This window comes from Apium graveolens, chromosome 2 (assembly GCF_009905375.1).
Source record: "Apium graveolens cultivar Ventura chromosome 2, ASM990537v1, whole genome shotgun sequence".
Lineage (NCBI taxonomy): Eukaryota > Viridiplantae > Streptophyta > Magnoliopsida > Apiales > Apiaceae > Apium > Apium graveolens.
The window spans coordinates 33,536,686-33,552,243 of record NC_133648.1 but is presented as its reverse complement, the minus strand read 5'-3'; the positions used below and the strand labels follow the sequence as shown (position 1 = coordinate 33,552,243).

Here is a 15,558-nt window from a genome sequence, read left to right as displayed (position 1 = left end):
TACTTATTAAAATATAAAATCGTGGTTTTTAGAAGGGGTTAACATCTTTTTTTAAAAAGTGTTAACCAACCGATAAAACTAAATCATACTTAGCTTATAATAGTATAATATAGACTACACAAGCATAAATGATCCTTAATTATAATATTATACAATATGGATATTTTACTGCAAAATTGTACATTATTTTGAATTATTATATTTTACAATATTAAAATCACAAATATGTTATTTTACATTATGTACTGTAACTGTTTAAGTGGGTTGACAAATAAAGAGTTATATTAAACTTTTATTATATATTTATAAATTTGTATATATAATATCAAATATATGATATTCATGAAATTATATAAACATGAGAATTGTATATTTCACCGTAAATTTATGTGATATATGTTTGTAAAATTAAAGAGATATGCAATAAGTTTTCTGCAAATTTGATGTAATATATGTTTTGATTTATAACTAAAATTATTTTTGAAAATAATATTACTAGAATATTCAAATAATTTGTAATAATTTTTATTATTACAATAATCACTAATCATCAAAATCACACATCTTAAAATCACCTCAATTGTGGAGGTGAAATTAAAAATCTCTTCTTTCTTAGCTAATAAATTTTATGCTACAAATAACAAAAAATATGAAAAACTAAAATTACAATTTCATGATACAATTCAAGTTTAACAATTAAATAGTCATCCGAATATAATCAACAAAAATCTATATAATCCGTTCCCAATTCTAGGAGCTGCCCACATATTTCTCCAAAACCGGGTAAACTTCCGTGCAACTGCATTCACGAGTAAAAAGCATCCAAACAAACAATATTTAATAAATAGAATGATTTAAAGATAAATATGATACACCTCCCAAATACTTATCTGATGAGAAACAAACAGGCAGGGTTGAGTAAACATGACTAAAAACAACGAGTACTACCAGCTAACTTAAAACAACGTCGTTTTATAATATACAAAGAAAAAAAAATTATACACAGGGCACAACTAGTAAAAGTCAAGATTAGGTTCATCATCTCCCTCCGGCACCAATCTCTATCTCTCCGGCGGTATATAATTTCTCTCCCTAAAATTTATTTAAAAACTTTTACACGCTTTTGGCATGCAGATCTGTTCATAATCATTAACAATATGTGAAAATTAAATTTGAATATTCAAATATAATATATGGATTAAATTATCACAGATCTGGTTGATTTTTGTTTGATTATTTTAGATCTGGTTGTAGGTATATTTTTATGTATTTATTTGAGGCTTGTTGGATTTGATGATTGATTGTTTGTGTTATGTTTGAGATAGTAGGGTTTTGGATGATTTTATATTTATTTTTGTGTGTGTATATGTGCTTTGAATTTATATACATGCTTTGAATGTTTATGTTTGTTTTTAGGTTTTTATATTATTATTTTTTTTGAATTTTTGTGTAATGTTTTGGGTGTTTTGAGTTTATTTCTGTGTTTTGTGTGCATGCGAATTTGACTATTTGATTGATTCCGTGTTTGTGATTTTACTCGTAAATTTCATATTGATTTCAGTAGATGTGTAGTGTTACGGAATTGTATGAATGCTGTGAATTTGGTTTGAGACATATTGGTGTGTGTTAATTTTGTATCGCGTATGTGATTATTTTGAGATGTTAAGTTGCGGAATTTCTGTAATTTTGACTTGTTACTTGATCTATGATTTAATCAGAGAGCTTAGGCAGCTGTTTGAGGATATTTAATAAGCACGGTGGTAGATGTGTGTCTGTGTGTAGTGTAACTGTATAAGATGCGTATATTTGATTTGGTTGATTAATTTTAGATTCAATGATCTATGTGCTATGTCCTTTCTGTCTTTTGCTTATTGACCAGATCTTGTGATGCAGGACACTTTTTGGTAATTGGCCAAATAAGTACCTGAGAATCAAAATACCCTACATCTAAGTACCGAGTTTCATTACAGAGGAGAGCGTGGGTGTTTAGAAGCTTGCCACATATTTGTTGCTTCTGTAAATCATTTTCTGGTGGTATATTTTGGTCTTTAGGTAGGTCTTTTGTTTTTGACGAGTTGAATAATTTGCACTCTTTCTGATTTGCATATATTTAGATAAATTTATGTGGTATTGCAGTAACTGATGGGAACGGAACTTGTTAGGCACTGCATGAAAGAAGAAAGCATGGAAATTCCATCTATTCCACCAGGTTTTGAGGCACTCGCAACCTTTACATTGAAAAGAGAGGAAGATAATGAGAGGACCTCTAGTTGCTCTGTCTCTGCAAGTGTTGTAGAATCACATACAGCCAACATGGAAACGGAATTTGATTGTAGCGATGATGTAAAGACGGCAAGGTCCCTTAGGCGAAAACCATGGCTAAATTACGGTCTATATGATAACAATTTAGGAGATGAGTCAGATTCTGAGCAGCAGGTCAATCAAGTAGTGAAATCAGTATTTTGGAAACATAAGTCTGTTGAATTGCTGCTTTGTGATGTACTTGTAGCTGATCTCGTTGTCTCTGAACTTCTTATTTCTCTATATGTTTGCAGAGTCATCCTTTGAGGCCTAGGCTCCCAGTAGGGGTTATTCGTGGTTGTGAAGATTGCAGTAACTGCCAAAAGGTTGGTCACTTAAAGCATGTCAGATGCTTGGTAACTGTTTGCTTTTTTCAAGTTTTTGTGTCTTTCGTTATGTGCTTTTAATTTTTTTATTACTCTACCAGGTCACTGCGAGATGGCGTCCTGAAGGAGCTTGCCGTCCTGAAGTTCAAGATGCTCCTGTATTCTACCCAACAGAAGAGGTCCGTTGCAACTTGCTAACTTACTCACAACTGGGTGTTATATTTGCTTCTTTTTTCCATATATTATAACACTTTGCTTATTTATGTATTTTCTGTGAAACACTAGAGATGTATTTATATTTTACATTAAAATTACAGGAGTTTGAAGATACTTTAAAATATATTGCAAGCATACATCGTAAAGCAGAGGCATATGGTATTTGTCGTATTGTACCGCCTCCTTCATGGAAACCTCCTTGTCCCCTTACAGAAAAAGATAAATGGGAGACTTCGAAGTTCAGTACTCGAGTTCAGAGGGTTGACAAACTTCAAAATCGAAGTTCAATGAGTAAGATATTGAAATTTAATAACCAAAAGAGGAAGAGGAGAAGATGCACAAAAATTGGAATAGATCCTGGGTCTCATTGCACAGGTATACCTGATGCGAGTGGAGCTGCAAACTATGAGGCTGGATTCGGTTTTGAAGCTGGTCCAGAGTTCACTTTGGATTCATATCAGAAGTATGCTGATCATTTCAAATCACAATACTTCCGCGGAAATATTGCAAATGTGGAAGGTAACAAATTAACGGTACAAGAGCTGCGGGAACCAACATTAGATAACATTGAAGGTGAATATTGGAGATTGGTAGAAAAACCAACTGAAGAAATTGAGGTATCATAAGCGTGGTGTAGCAGTTTTCTGTTCCTCTAGTAACTTTGTCAATGTCGATGATTTCTGTTTCTTTAGTAACTTTGTTGACTTTTGATGTGTTTTATTTAAGGTGCTCTATGGGGCTGATTTAGAAACGGGGGTTTTCGGCAGTGGCTTTCCGAAAGTGCCTAATCCAGCTGTATCTCCTTCAGATCAGAAGTATATTAAATCAGGCTGGAACTTGAATAACTTCCCCAGGCTTCCAGGCTCTGTTCTCTCGTATGAAAGCAGTGATATATCTGGTGTTCTGGTCCCTTGGTTGTATATAGGAATGTGTTTTTCGTCTTTCTGTTGGGTAAGAAAACACGGCGCCTTCTATGCAATCATATTAGATAGCTTTCTTGATGACTGCATTTGGTGTTTGTTGAATATGTTCTCATGTCAGATGCATGTGCTCGTTCAGTTCTTGCAAAGTGTTTTAATTCTGTTCAAATTCTTGACGATCAAATTAGGAACTTTTGAGTTTTAATTCTGTTTAAAATCTTGACAATCAAATTAGAAACTTTTGGGAGGATGCTTGTTTCTTTTATGTGTGCAAAAGCACTTCTATATGCCTCTGTATGTTTTAGATCTGTCATACTCATAGTCAGAGTTTCTGATCTTATTTACTTAAAATGTTACTTTAGAGACATTTCACTTCAGTACCATGAAAATTGAGTTCATCATTTACATTTAATGTTATAAAATAGTTATGTAGCACTAAAAATTATTGATGGAAGCCAGCTTAAATATGAAAAGTTTGAAGTTAGTTTTGACACAAATTACCTATGTGAATTTATATGATGTAGAATAGTAAACACAATCATGTTGCCCAAGTGTTGATGTCTCTTCTAAGGTCAATATTCTTGTTTCTCCAGTGTTTGATATTTGCATAGATGTCATTAAAGACGGAGTAGTATCTATTTGTTATTGTAGTGAACTTTATTTATTGCAGTGCGTATGTATCTTTTTCAACGTTTAGTTAGGAAAAAGTGAAAACCCCAAACTGCCCTATATTTGTTTAAAACTAAACTCCAAATTGGCATCTATTTTTGTGTGATTGAATTGGCAACAAAAAACTTGGCAATTGATTGTTCGATGCAGGGACCACTTAATGAAGTAGACCAGAAATATATTAGTGTAATCATGCAATTTTCAATCAGACAGTTTTGCTTTAAACTATCATCTTCTTCCTCCTCCATTAACTCTTGCTATATGAGTTTACGAGATACAAGTTCCATCTTAATTAATTTTGTTTGGTTAGTGGGATATAGAATTCTTTAAAATAACGGCTATTTACCGAAATGATAAAAACCGGTTTAACAGTGAATTCGTTTCCAAATACTGTAAATTAAAAACTGTAAGATGATTACTGAATTTCTCCATTTGTTATTGTTTGGAGACCAGCATGTTGAAGATCACCACCTATATTCTCTAAATTACATGCATTGGGGTGCTCCAAAAATGTGGTATGGTGTTCCGGGGAAAGATGCTCTCAAACTAGAAGCAGCTATGAAGAAGCATTTGCCGGACCTTTTTGAAGAACAACCTGACCTGCTTCACAAGCTGGTGAGCATCTGTTGCTTATTTTAATATTAGAAATACATTAATGTTTTGCGATTTCTTGCGAGACTTATCTTCCATTGTCGTCATCAAACTGCGCTGTTGGACAATACATGAAGCAAACATGATATGGTCTAGTATAGGCTGGGTAATACTATGTAGACTTCATGTTTTGCCAGTGTATATCTCAATTACCCATACTTTCGACTCCCTTAATTACACATAGATACTCGTGCACAGACATTTATCAACTTTATTTTCTTTGCACTATGCAATACAACATCGCGGGAAGATTGTGTGGCCAAGTCTTTGGAAGGGAAACAAAAACGTTTATGTCAAGGTCTGGCTGATATTATATGGCTCAGGTTTACAACCCAAAGTTAATACTAAACAATCATTTTGTTTACAGTCTTACTGGTTCTACAGAGAGAATATACACTAATCTTAAATTTGACATATATCACTCCTGATAACAAGGAGAATTGTTTATTCAGTTGTTACTGTTTTGCGGGAGGGGAGGGGGTGGATTGACTTTAGAATCAACTTAAAGTGAGGACGTAAATTTTTGATCAGGTCATGGGATTTTAGGAGGTTGGATTTCCCGTCTTTTGAAGAAATTTATTGGGAAAGAGGATTATATCTTTATATACACTTGAAAATTATGTATGTGTGCCTGAAAATTATGTGTGAAGCTCATATTCTTGAAAATATATATTTAGCATGATCTAGACACTATGGTGTGGAATCTCTTTATGGTGACATTATATGATTATAAAGTTTATTTGTAGTATAGCTTAAAACGGATTTTGAGTGAAAATCTTTCATATATGCTCTTCTGTTATTATTTGACCACTAAATTTGTCATTTATTATACAGGTTACTCAGCTTTCTCCGTCCATACTAAAATCTGAGGATGTACCTGTTTTCCGATGTGTTCAAAATGCTGGAGAGTTTGTCTTGACTTTCCCTCGAGCTTATCATGCAGGTTTTAATTGTGGCTTTAATTGTGCCGAGGCAGTAAATGTAGCACCTGTTGATTGGTTACCTCATGGACAGAATGCTATAGAGCTGTATCGTCAGCAGGGTCGCAAGACATCCATTTCGCATGATAAACTTTTACTAGGTGCTGCAAGAGATGCAGTTAAAGCACATTGGGAAATTAATTTACTACGAAAAAATACTTTGGATAACTTAAGATGGAGAGATGTTTGCGGAAAGGATGGTATCTTGTCCAAAGCTCTCAAGGTAATTGTAATAGACATGGTGCTGTAGACATGATATGATTACACATTTATGTCAGAATAATTGTTATTATATATATATATATGGTCCTTTCACACAAATACATCATGCTAGGACATATATTAATTGAATTTTTAGGGTTTAACTGCAGAATAAGTAAAATACAGAAGTATATATGTGAATTCAGTCCGAGAAGTTAATATACATTATACATTGCAACAAAATGTGACTTGCTTTATAGTAATGTACAATTTCTATTTACTAAAAACACATAAGTTTGGTAGGAAGAAGCGACATTAATTAGGAAAGGAATGAAAGTGGATAAATATGATTTATTCCTCATTCAGTTCCTACTAATCTTGATTGATCTATTCTACTTATTTTCTCCAGAAACCTATTAATTGCACTTTCATGTTTTTTCATTCTTCCTTTGTACTTCCTTTATTTCACCCTTAAGTTTGTTCAGGATTTTTAACTCCTTTTTAACCTTATTCTATTCCTGTAAACCAAATGAGGCATGAGATGAGAGGCTGGTATTAGTACAAAAATAATATTGCATATATAGAGTATATACTCAAAGAAATGAAATATGAAAGTAGTATCTTCAATTAAATATACGAGGAAGAAGTAATCTTCAATGAACTCTTTTTTTGGTTAGGCACGTGTTGAGATAGAGCAAGTTAGGAGGGATTTTCTATGCAAGTCTTCGCAGTCACTGAAGATGGAGAATGGTTTTGATGCTACAAGTGAGAGAGAATGTAGTGTGTGCTTCTTTGATCTGCACTTATCTGCAGCAGGTTGTCATCACTGTTCACCAGATAAATATGCATGCTTGAATCATGCCAAGCAATTGTGCTCTTGTTCTTGGGGCGCCAAATTCTTCCTATTTCGGTATGATATCACTGAGTTAAATATTTTGGTTGAAGCTTTGGAAGGAAAACTGAGTGCAATATACAGATGGGCTAGACTAGATCTTGGATTGGCCTTGAGCTCTTTTGTATCAAAAGACAATGCACGAGTGCCGGGGCACATAAGTAATTTATCTTGTTTCCCAGAAGGACAAGTGGCGAGGGAGATGAATCCAATGCAGCCCTTGGTGAATTTGAAACAGCATCACTTGAAAGAAAATCTTGCAGATACTATGAATCCAGTCAAAGCTTTTGATGGGACAAGCTCACCAAAAAAAGAGAAAGCGGTGAGGGAGTCCGCACAACTGAAAAATATGACAGGATTATCTACATGTCGCCCTTCCCAAGCAACTGAAGCGACAAAATCTTCTTTGCAGGTCAAGAGAGAAGCTTTTGTACATATACCTCCTAATCCTGGGAAATTAAACATTGGCAGTGTTGGCACAGAGAAGCAGGACATAAAGAAGCCTGCAGTGTTGGATATAAATGGGGTAATTCTACTCAGCGATGATGAGGGTGATGAGACAGATATAAAACCTGCAGTTCAACAAAATAAGATCTGTTCAAGTCCTGTAGAAGTTGGCGAGAAGCTGCCAGAGTCTCGTGTTATTTCAAGCCCTAATAACAACACTGGTTTTCCCCTCCTGAACCCCCGGATGACCAATGCTGCTTTGGTGGGTGTAAATGATACTTTGTGTCTCCATGGAGCAAGGAATCAGGTTACATTAAGTTCAGATTCTACAAAAAATGAATGTCAGAGAGTCAAAGAAATTGTTCCAAGCACGGAGGCCTCGAATGCGAGAGATGGTGGCAATTGTAACATGGAAAATGCCGAGGGCAGTCTTCAGTCTCTACAGCCTTGTGACAGTCATAAACCTAATAAGGAGGATGCACATGTAACAAATTCACCCTCACGATTAGGTGACAATGTGACTAGTTCATCAACAGAAAATAATCTGGACAGGTACTTCCGTCAAAAGGGTCCTCGGATAGCTAAGGTAGTGAGGCGAATCAACTGCGTTGTGGAGCCATTGGAATATGGAGTGGTGCAATCAGGAAAGTTTTGGTGTGACAGCAGGGTCATATACCCCAAGGGTATGTTTAATAATGTGCACACAGTTTGTATTCTAAATGAAGACCCTGAAATCAGTTAGTCATTTGTTTTCTCTTGTTGCAGGATTTAGAAGCCGGGTTCGTTACATTAGCATCTTACATCCTTCAACTACGTGCTATTATGTTTCAGAAGTATTGGATATTGGACGGGATCGACCTTTGTTTATGGTAAGTTGGTTTGCTTACATATATGTTCGGAACAATGTTCAAAGTTTTAGCTTGACCTTAACATGATAATAATTAGTATAGTCAAATACAGTAGGCTGTATCCTTGTAGGCAAAATTTTGTTTACTTTAGTAATCTTCCGTTTTATTCTTTTTAATGTTATTTGTGTGTTTTTAATATGTATAAGTGCGTATATTGTCTTTCAGTTGACCATATTGGCTGTATGTATGGCTATATCTATTATGCATGTTTTTTTTATGCATTTGAGCCTTAATTTACTATTTGGTTTCAACCTTCGAAAAAATATTTACTTGTTAAGATTAAAAAATGTAGTCTAAAGGATTTATAAGTGTTTATTTTACTTGTTAGAGAAGCAAAAGACTGTTCTGCAAAGAATGCCTATTTTGAACAAAATTCTGTATAGTTTTGCTCAATAAAGATGAACTTGAGAATAAAAAGAGGCTTTTAAAAAAGAGTTTTGTTAAGGGCATGTCAAAATTGCTTTTGGAGTCTGTAAAAGTCACTATTAGCTATTAGGTCATCAATTTTCACACATTGGTGAGGCACTGAGATCCTGCCAGGTGGAGCTAGGTTTAAGGTTGCTCGAGGAAGATGTGCCTAAAGTTTAATAAGGAAGCTTTACTAAAGTGTTTCCCTCTTTGAGTCAATTTTTTTCTTAGATAAGCTCTATGACTTGATTTTTTTTCCTCCCTCTCTTTTATGTTGATCACTTACACTCAGGGGGGCAATCAAGCCGAGCCAAACACTCCCAGGCTTGGCTCGAGCTCGATTAAAAAATTCGGGCTCGAACTCGACCGGGCCTTTAATTTCTAGCTCGAAGCTCGGTTCGTAAAAAGTTTGATAGGCTCGAGTTCAGCTCGAAAGTTTGAATTAGTTTCACCAAACAAATATTGACAAAAACTTGAAATATGATCGGTTCGGCTCGAGTTCTACTCGATTAAATATATAAATTATAAATAAATTATTGAATATTTGTATAAATATATATTTGTAATTGAAAAAATTAAAATGATAGAGGCTTGATAAGGCTTGCGAACCTTATGAGCCTAGTAATTTGAAGCTCGAGCTCAGCTCGGTAAAGAAGTTGTATAGCTTGAGCTCGAGCTTGGTTCAATTATTACCGAGCCGTATTCGAATATTTTACGAGCCAAATCTCATAAACACTATTAAACAGTTCGACCCATTTACACCCCTACTTTCACTTGCAACCTAATATTTTTTTTTTCATTGATACTTTTAGGTTTCGGTAGAGGATTCACCGAGGGAAGTTTTTGCTCACATGTCAGCTACAAGATGCTGGGAAATGGTGAGAGAGAGAGTTAATCAGGAAATTGCAAAGCAGCACAAGTTGGGGAAACCAAAGCTTCCACCTCTGCAGCCCCCAGGAAGTCTCGACGGCGTGGAAATGTTTGGTTTCACCTTGCCAGCTATTGTGCAGGTGAACCTTCTTTTGGAATTTATGTAACATTGAAATCAGATCTGTTTCCTATTTAGACCAAAGATGGTCAGTTATTTGACTGCTTTTTGCTTAAACTAAGAGCTGTTGTGGCTAGAAGATGAAAGTAAATCGTAATTCAATAGATCATTTTTTTAGCACCTTAATTGGATGGTTTCCATCAAGTGATTTCATTGCTTACTGTTCATTTTCCTGTTTTTTTAAATAGTTTCCCTTTCCTAGTTCTCCTTTTTTGAAAGTCTTTTTGCTGGTTGGTAGGTTATCCAAAAGATGGACCATAACCGAGTTTCAACTGAGTACTGGAAATCCCGAACTGTTGGGAAGATAGCAGAACATGCACAACCACCGCTAAGTAGTAGTGGGAACTTAGAAATCAACAATGTGGATGCTTGCAAGGGTGACCGATTGCCTGCTGGAGTTGATACAGGACTGTGCAGCCTCCTTAAAAAGGCAAATCCACCAGAACTACAGTCACTACTCACAATTTTAAATAACAATAAATCTTCTAATGATCGTGATGTAGCACTTCGTCTTCTTAATGATGAGATTCATCGGCGACCAAGGTGACACATTCTCCAGCGTTTACATCTCTGTAAACCTTTATTAACACTGTACATTCCCGGGTGACCGGGTCCCTGTGTCAAGGCATCCTTTTTTAGCCCAACCTCCATAATTTTTGTCTGGCCTAATTCAAGGAGCCGCGAGAGGAACTTGATTACTTGGTGGGTGTGCCTGCACATTTAACAGCTTACTACAAATTTGTAACTTTTTCGCCGACATGAATGAGAGCTGAGATTAATTTTAGAGATTAGTTTGAGTTAGCAATTACATTAGATTAGAGACTGGGTTGCTAATGAGAGATGTACATTAGGGATATTGCAGATTTAGTGGCAGATTTCACTGTTATCATAGAAAATTGGGTCGTAGCTCTGTACTTTGTAGTCTTTGCCAATGGAATCTTAGAATTCGAACTAAAATGTATCTTTTTGGGTTTAGAGTTGAAATAAATTCGGCACAACTGTGCCCGTAAATATATACAATTTCGATTCTTTCATCTATCCTAACAAATAACAATACATTTGAGAATGAATGATTTACCTCCCTTTGACTCTCATACTTATATATTTTTTTTTGTTTTTACCTCTATCCATTATTTTTCGAACTTTGACTCTCATACTTATATATTTTTTTTGCCCATTCCTTTTAATCAGCTTTTCCTAACCATTCCTTTTAATCAACTTTTCCTGTCGACAACCAGGAGACCCTTAACCAATACACTATCTTCTGCCCTTGGATTGGATTAAAAAAAAAAATTCGCCTATCCGCATATTTTTCCCGCGAAAAGCTTCTCTTCCGCGCTTTTTTTTCGCGGAATATATTTCCCTTCCGCGGATAATATTAACAGAATGTCTGTACTTGCAGTTTATAACCCTAAAACGATCACACTTTCCTTTTTGTGCAGCATTTGTCAAATTGGAGAGCAAATTTGGGGGAATTCTTGGTTTTGTTCATCCTTATTCACTAATTACATTTGGTAAATTCAATTTCTTGCTTTTTTCTTGTTGTAGTTATGGATAAGATTTTTGCTCGGTTTCAAGGTAGAAAAACTTTGAGAAAAAATGATAATGTTGTAAATAGTGAGGTTGTTGATATTAGTGGTAGTTGCCTACGTAATGATAATGTAAATTATGTTAACCTTGTTGATGATTGTGATGAAGATGTTTATGTTAGTGAACATAGATTTGAAAATGAATATTTGCATGAAAATAGTGAGTTTGTGCATGAGAGTAGTGAGAGTAGGGATAAGAGTGTTGTTGGGGAAGAAGATATTGTAATTCCTTTCTTGAGTCAAAATTTCCCAAACTTGGTAGCCGCCGAAAATGTAATTAGGGCCTATGCTTTGAAAAATGGGTTTGCAATTAAAATCCAAAATACACAAAGGCGTGTGGACAAAACAATATATGCCCGTACTTATGTTTGTAATTTAGCGGGAGAAAACCGCGATAAAGAACCCGTAGAGGATGAAGAAGTTTTGATAGGAAGTGTCAGTAGTGAGAAGAAGAAAATGCGTAGAGATAAACTTCCTAGAAGTGGATGTAAGTTTAGGATCTACGTGATTAATAGGCGAAATACAAGGCACTGGGAGAAAACATCGTTGGAGTTAAATTACAATCACGATGTTGTGTCGCCTTCTAAGATGAATTTGATTAAAAGGGAGCGACATGTAACCGCCGCCCAAAAGAATTTAATTAAGAGTTTACATGTTTCGGGTATTGCGCCTAGACAACAAATGAATATATTTGGAAAAATGCATGGAGGAGAGGAGCAAGTAGGGTTTCATGCCCAACACTTAAGAAATGTCGTGCAAGATTTTAGAAAAGATAATTTGGATGTGAATGATGCGCAAGCGGGATTGGATTTGTTACATAGGTTAGAAAAGGAAAGTGGAGGAATTTTTTTCATTCAGACTCTAATTGATGAAGAAGGAAGATTGAAGTGTCTTTTATGGGTTGACCCCCGGTCGTTGTTGGCCTACAAAAATTTTGGTGATGTGGTTGCATTTGATACAACATATTGAACAAATAGGTATGCTATGCCGTTTGTGCCGTTCACCGGGGTGAATCATCACTATCAATCGGTTCTCTTTGGTTTTGCACTAATGCGTGATGAATTGAAGACTACATTTGAGTAGGTTTTGGGTACTTGGTTAGAAGCCGTTGAAGTAAAAGCACCTTTGGCTATTATCACCGATCAAGATCAAGCGATGGCGGGGGCAATTCAGTTTCAACTACCGAACACGACATATTTGTTGTGTTCGTGGCACATTAGTAACAAATTTTCGGAGAAGCTCTTAACCTACTATGCAAAGGAGGAATTTAAAGGTGACTTCAACAATTGCATATATCACTCGTTGATCGAAGAAATTTTTGAGGATAGGTGGAAAGCATTGATGTTGAAGTACAAGTTGGAGGATAATACATGGTTGCAAGGCTTGTATAAATTGAAGCATAAGTGGATTGATGCTTATACACGTAACATTTTTTTCGCAGGTCAAAAAACAACTTCAAGAAGCGAAGGAATGAATGCCTTTTTTGATGCTTATGTAGGGTCTTGCACGGAGTTGAAAGAATTTGTTGAGGGTGCACAAAAAGCTTTAGAAAGACAATTTATGAATGAGAAAGAAGAGGATTATAATACATGTCATAAAATTCGTTGCATGCGACTGAACACCGTATTGGAGCAACATGCCGCTTCCATTTATACGAAAGAGATGTTCAAAAAATTTCAAGAGCAATTGGTTGAGGCCGCAAAGTAATTTGTGGAGAAGGATAGAGACCGTTCCTTAGAAGATGTGGAGGATACGTACTACAAATGTTATCGACCATTAATGGTTGAGTATAAGAGAACCATTTATCTCGTTACCTTCAACAAGTTGTCATTTCGGGGTTCTTACATATGTAGAATGTTTGAGCATTCGGGCATGCCATGTCGTCATATTATTGCCGTGTTGACAAAGAGGTGTGTTGCCGAATTACCCGAACATTTTGTGAAACGGAGGTGGACTAGGGATGCCAATAGAGTTGATGGTGTGTTGCCATATCACATGCCCGGAGATGATGCCTCATCCCATGATTTGACTCCAACATAAATATTTAATCACATGACTTTACTTAATATGGGGTTTAATCATAGTTGCATGACGTCGAAGGAACGTTATGAGTATGTCGTGAGAGTTATTAATCGAGAGACCGAAATTATTGAGAAAGTGCCCGTTCATGGGGTGGAAGGTGTTGGAAGTGAATTTGATACCAAAATTTCTCAAGAAAGTGGAGAGAAGTTGCATGAAACTATTCTTGACCCCGTTGTTTCAAAAACCAAAGGACGCAAAAAAGAGCACCGAATTAAAAGTCCCGTTGAGGAACTTGCAAAGAAAAAAAGGAAATGCGGACATTGCAACATTGAGGGACATGTTGCTAGAAAATGTTTAGTGAAATTTGAAGAATTGAGAAAAAGTCAAAGTGGCCAATTGTAATTCAAATTTTATATAACAATCTCTTATATATTGTTTTGTCTTCCTTTACACTTATATTGATTTTAGTAGTTCCACCTCATTTTGGTAACATGCATTTGTTCTTGTTATATGTAGGTGAAATGACCAATACTTCGGATGATAAGTCAGTGTCTCACGTTAGCAACACATTCTCGGACTCGGACTCCGAATTCGAGGATTGTATGTCACCAACATTTAGCGAGTTGGATGTAATCGCTCGTGAATGGAGCGAGGAACTAGCACGGTTAAACGAAGGACCTCCCCTAGTGGAGGAAGAAGACCCGGAGTTGCACCCTCCAGAAGAAGAGGCATACCACTGGTTAACCCTTCCTTGCATGTTTGTAAGAGTTTGGAGCAATGATCCGCCTTACTTTCTCCCGTTTTTGAACTTGGTTAAGGACTCCCCCGATGGCCCTTGGAGACTGTACGAATGGGATGGCGGTAAAATTGTGAAATGTGATAGGATTGCGGACATACGTAAGTTGAAGCCTCGTGAGGGTGCCACCCGGGACCAAGTACGCATTGATCACGTCAAGGGTTGGGTGTCCCACTTACGTGGTGACGATATCACCGCATGGGCTTGGAGGCGTGCACCATGGTGCAAATTCACTCTCTACGATGGGTCAAGCACCATTCCCATCACAATATGGAATGATCACGAGACCCATAGAGAAGTCACTGAAGGTGTGCTCCGTGAAGGATGTGTTGTTGTGCTCTATTGGGTTACATGCATTGTCAGGGCCGACCCCCCCCCCGGGTCTCAACGCACCGACTATCGGGCGACTTCTCTAACTTTTTAGAGATATTTAGTTAGTTAGGGTAGCTCGTACGAGAATTCCCTTTATTTAAGTATTTTTTTTTGTATTTCGATGTAATTTTGTTAAACTAGACAAGTTAAGCACTTATTTGGATTTGAATTGCGACAATTATGTAATTTCTAATTTGTCATTGATCCATTACTTGAAAACTTATTATGTCGAAACACAACTCTTTTAATGTGATATGAAATAGAATGCAACTTTATTTTGTAATATTTATGCTTGTCATGCATGGGAATTTACATACAAATTTCGCAAAATGACCATATGCTAGTCATTATAATCAAGTAATTCTTAAATTTTGGAAGTCATAAGAAACGATATTCTAATCAACATTTTATTGCATAATCCAGTTCATATATATGAAATACATCATTATTTTACAGATTTCACATAAAATAGGGGATAAAATTTCCAGAATCTTTCTGTCCTTTCCGCGGAAAATAACCGCAGAAGGAATTAATCCTTCCGTGCTTATTTTCCGCGGAAAGAGCAGAAAGTTTTTTTGAAATGTTCCTTCTGAAAAGGCACATCCCACCTGTTTTACATGATACGAACCAAACAAGCAACAGTCTATGCACAGTCAAACAACAACAATTTGTAAAATATAAAAAAAAATCGCCAAATTTAGGCACCCCTCCAAATATGGGTCAAATCGCCAAAATTTTTACAAAACCTCAAATTTTGAAATTTCTCCAAACCTTTTAAAATTTGCACACAAGTGTATGGGGGCCATTATATA

At 36.0% G+C, this 15,558-nt stretch overlaps 2 protein-coding genes across 4 annotated transcripts; both read left to right on the top strand.

The window, feature by feature from the left end:
- Positions 1-882: 882 nt before the first annotated feature.
- Positions 883-11,001, top strand: LOC141707258 (putative lysine-specific demethylase JMJ16). 3 transcript variants are annotated; one of them, XM_074510316.1, is made up of 13 exons: positions 883-1,075; positions 1,894-2,052; positions 2,163-2,445; positions 2,556-2,627; positions 2,729-2,806; positions 2,945-3,460; positions 3,570-3,794; positions 4,886-5,047; positions 5,918-6,286; positions 6,942-8,286; positions 8,369-8,472; positions 9,732-9,929; positions 10,206-11,001. In XM_074510316.1, the coding sequence occupies exons 3-13, from the start codon at positions 2,170-2,172 to the stop codon at positions 10,512-10,514; spliced, it is 3,654 nt and encodes a 1,217-aa protein (XP_074366417.1). In that variant the 5' UTR covers positions 883-1,075; positions 1,894-2,052; positions 2,163-2,169; the 3' UTR covers positions 10,515-11,001. The 3 variants fall into 3 exon arrangements, with proteins under 3 accessions (XP_074366417.1, XP_074366416.1, XP_074366415.1); XM_074510315.1 differs by having other exon boundaries at positions 884-1,075; positions 2,137-2,436; XM_074510314.1 differs by having other exon boundaries at positions 884-1,075; positions 2,137-2,445.
- Positions 11,002-12,711: 1,710 nt separating this feature from the next.
- LOC141687726 (protein FAR1-RELATED SEQUENCE 5-like) lies at positions 12,712-13,596 on the top strand. Its single transcript, XM_074492857.1, has 2 exons — positions 12,712-13,259; positions 13,410-13,596. Exons 1-2 carry the CDS (start codon positions 12,712-12,714, stop codon positions 13,594-13,596), a joined length of 735 nt encoding a protein of 244 aa, XP_074348958.1.
- Positions 13,597-15,558: the final 1,962 nt, after the last annotated feature.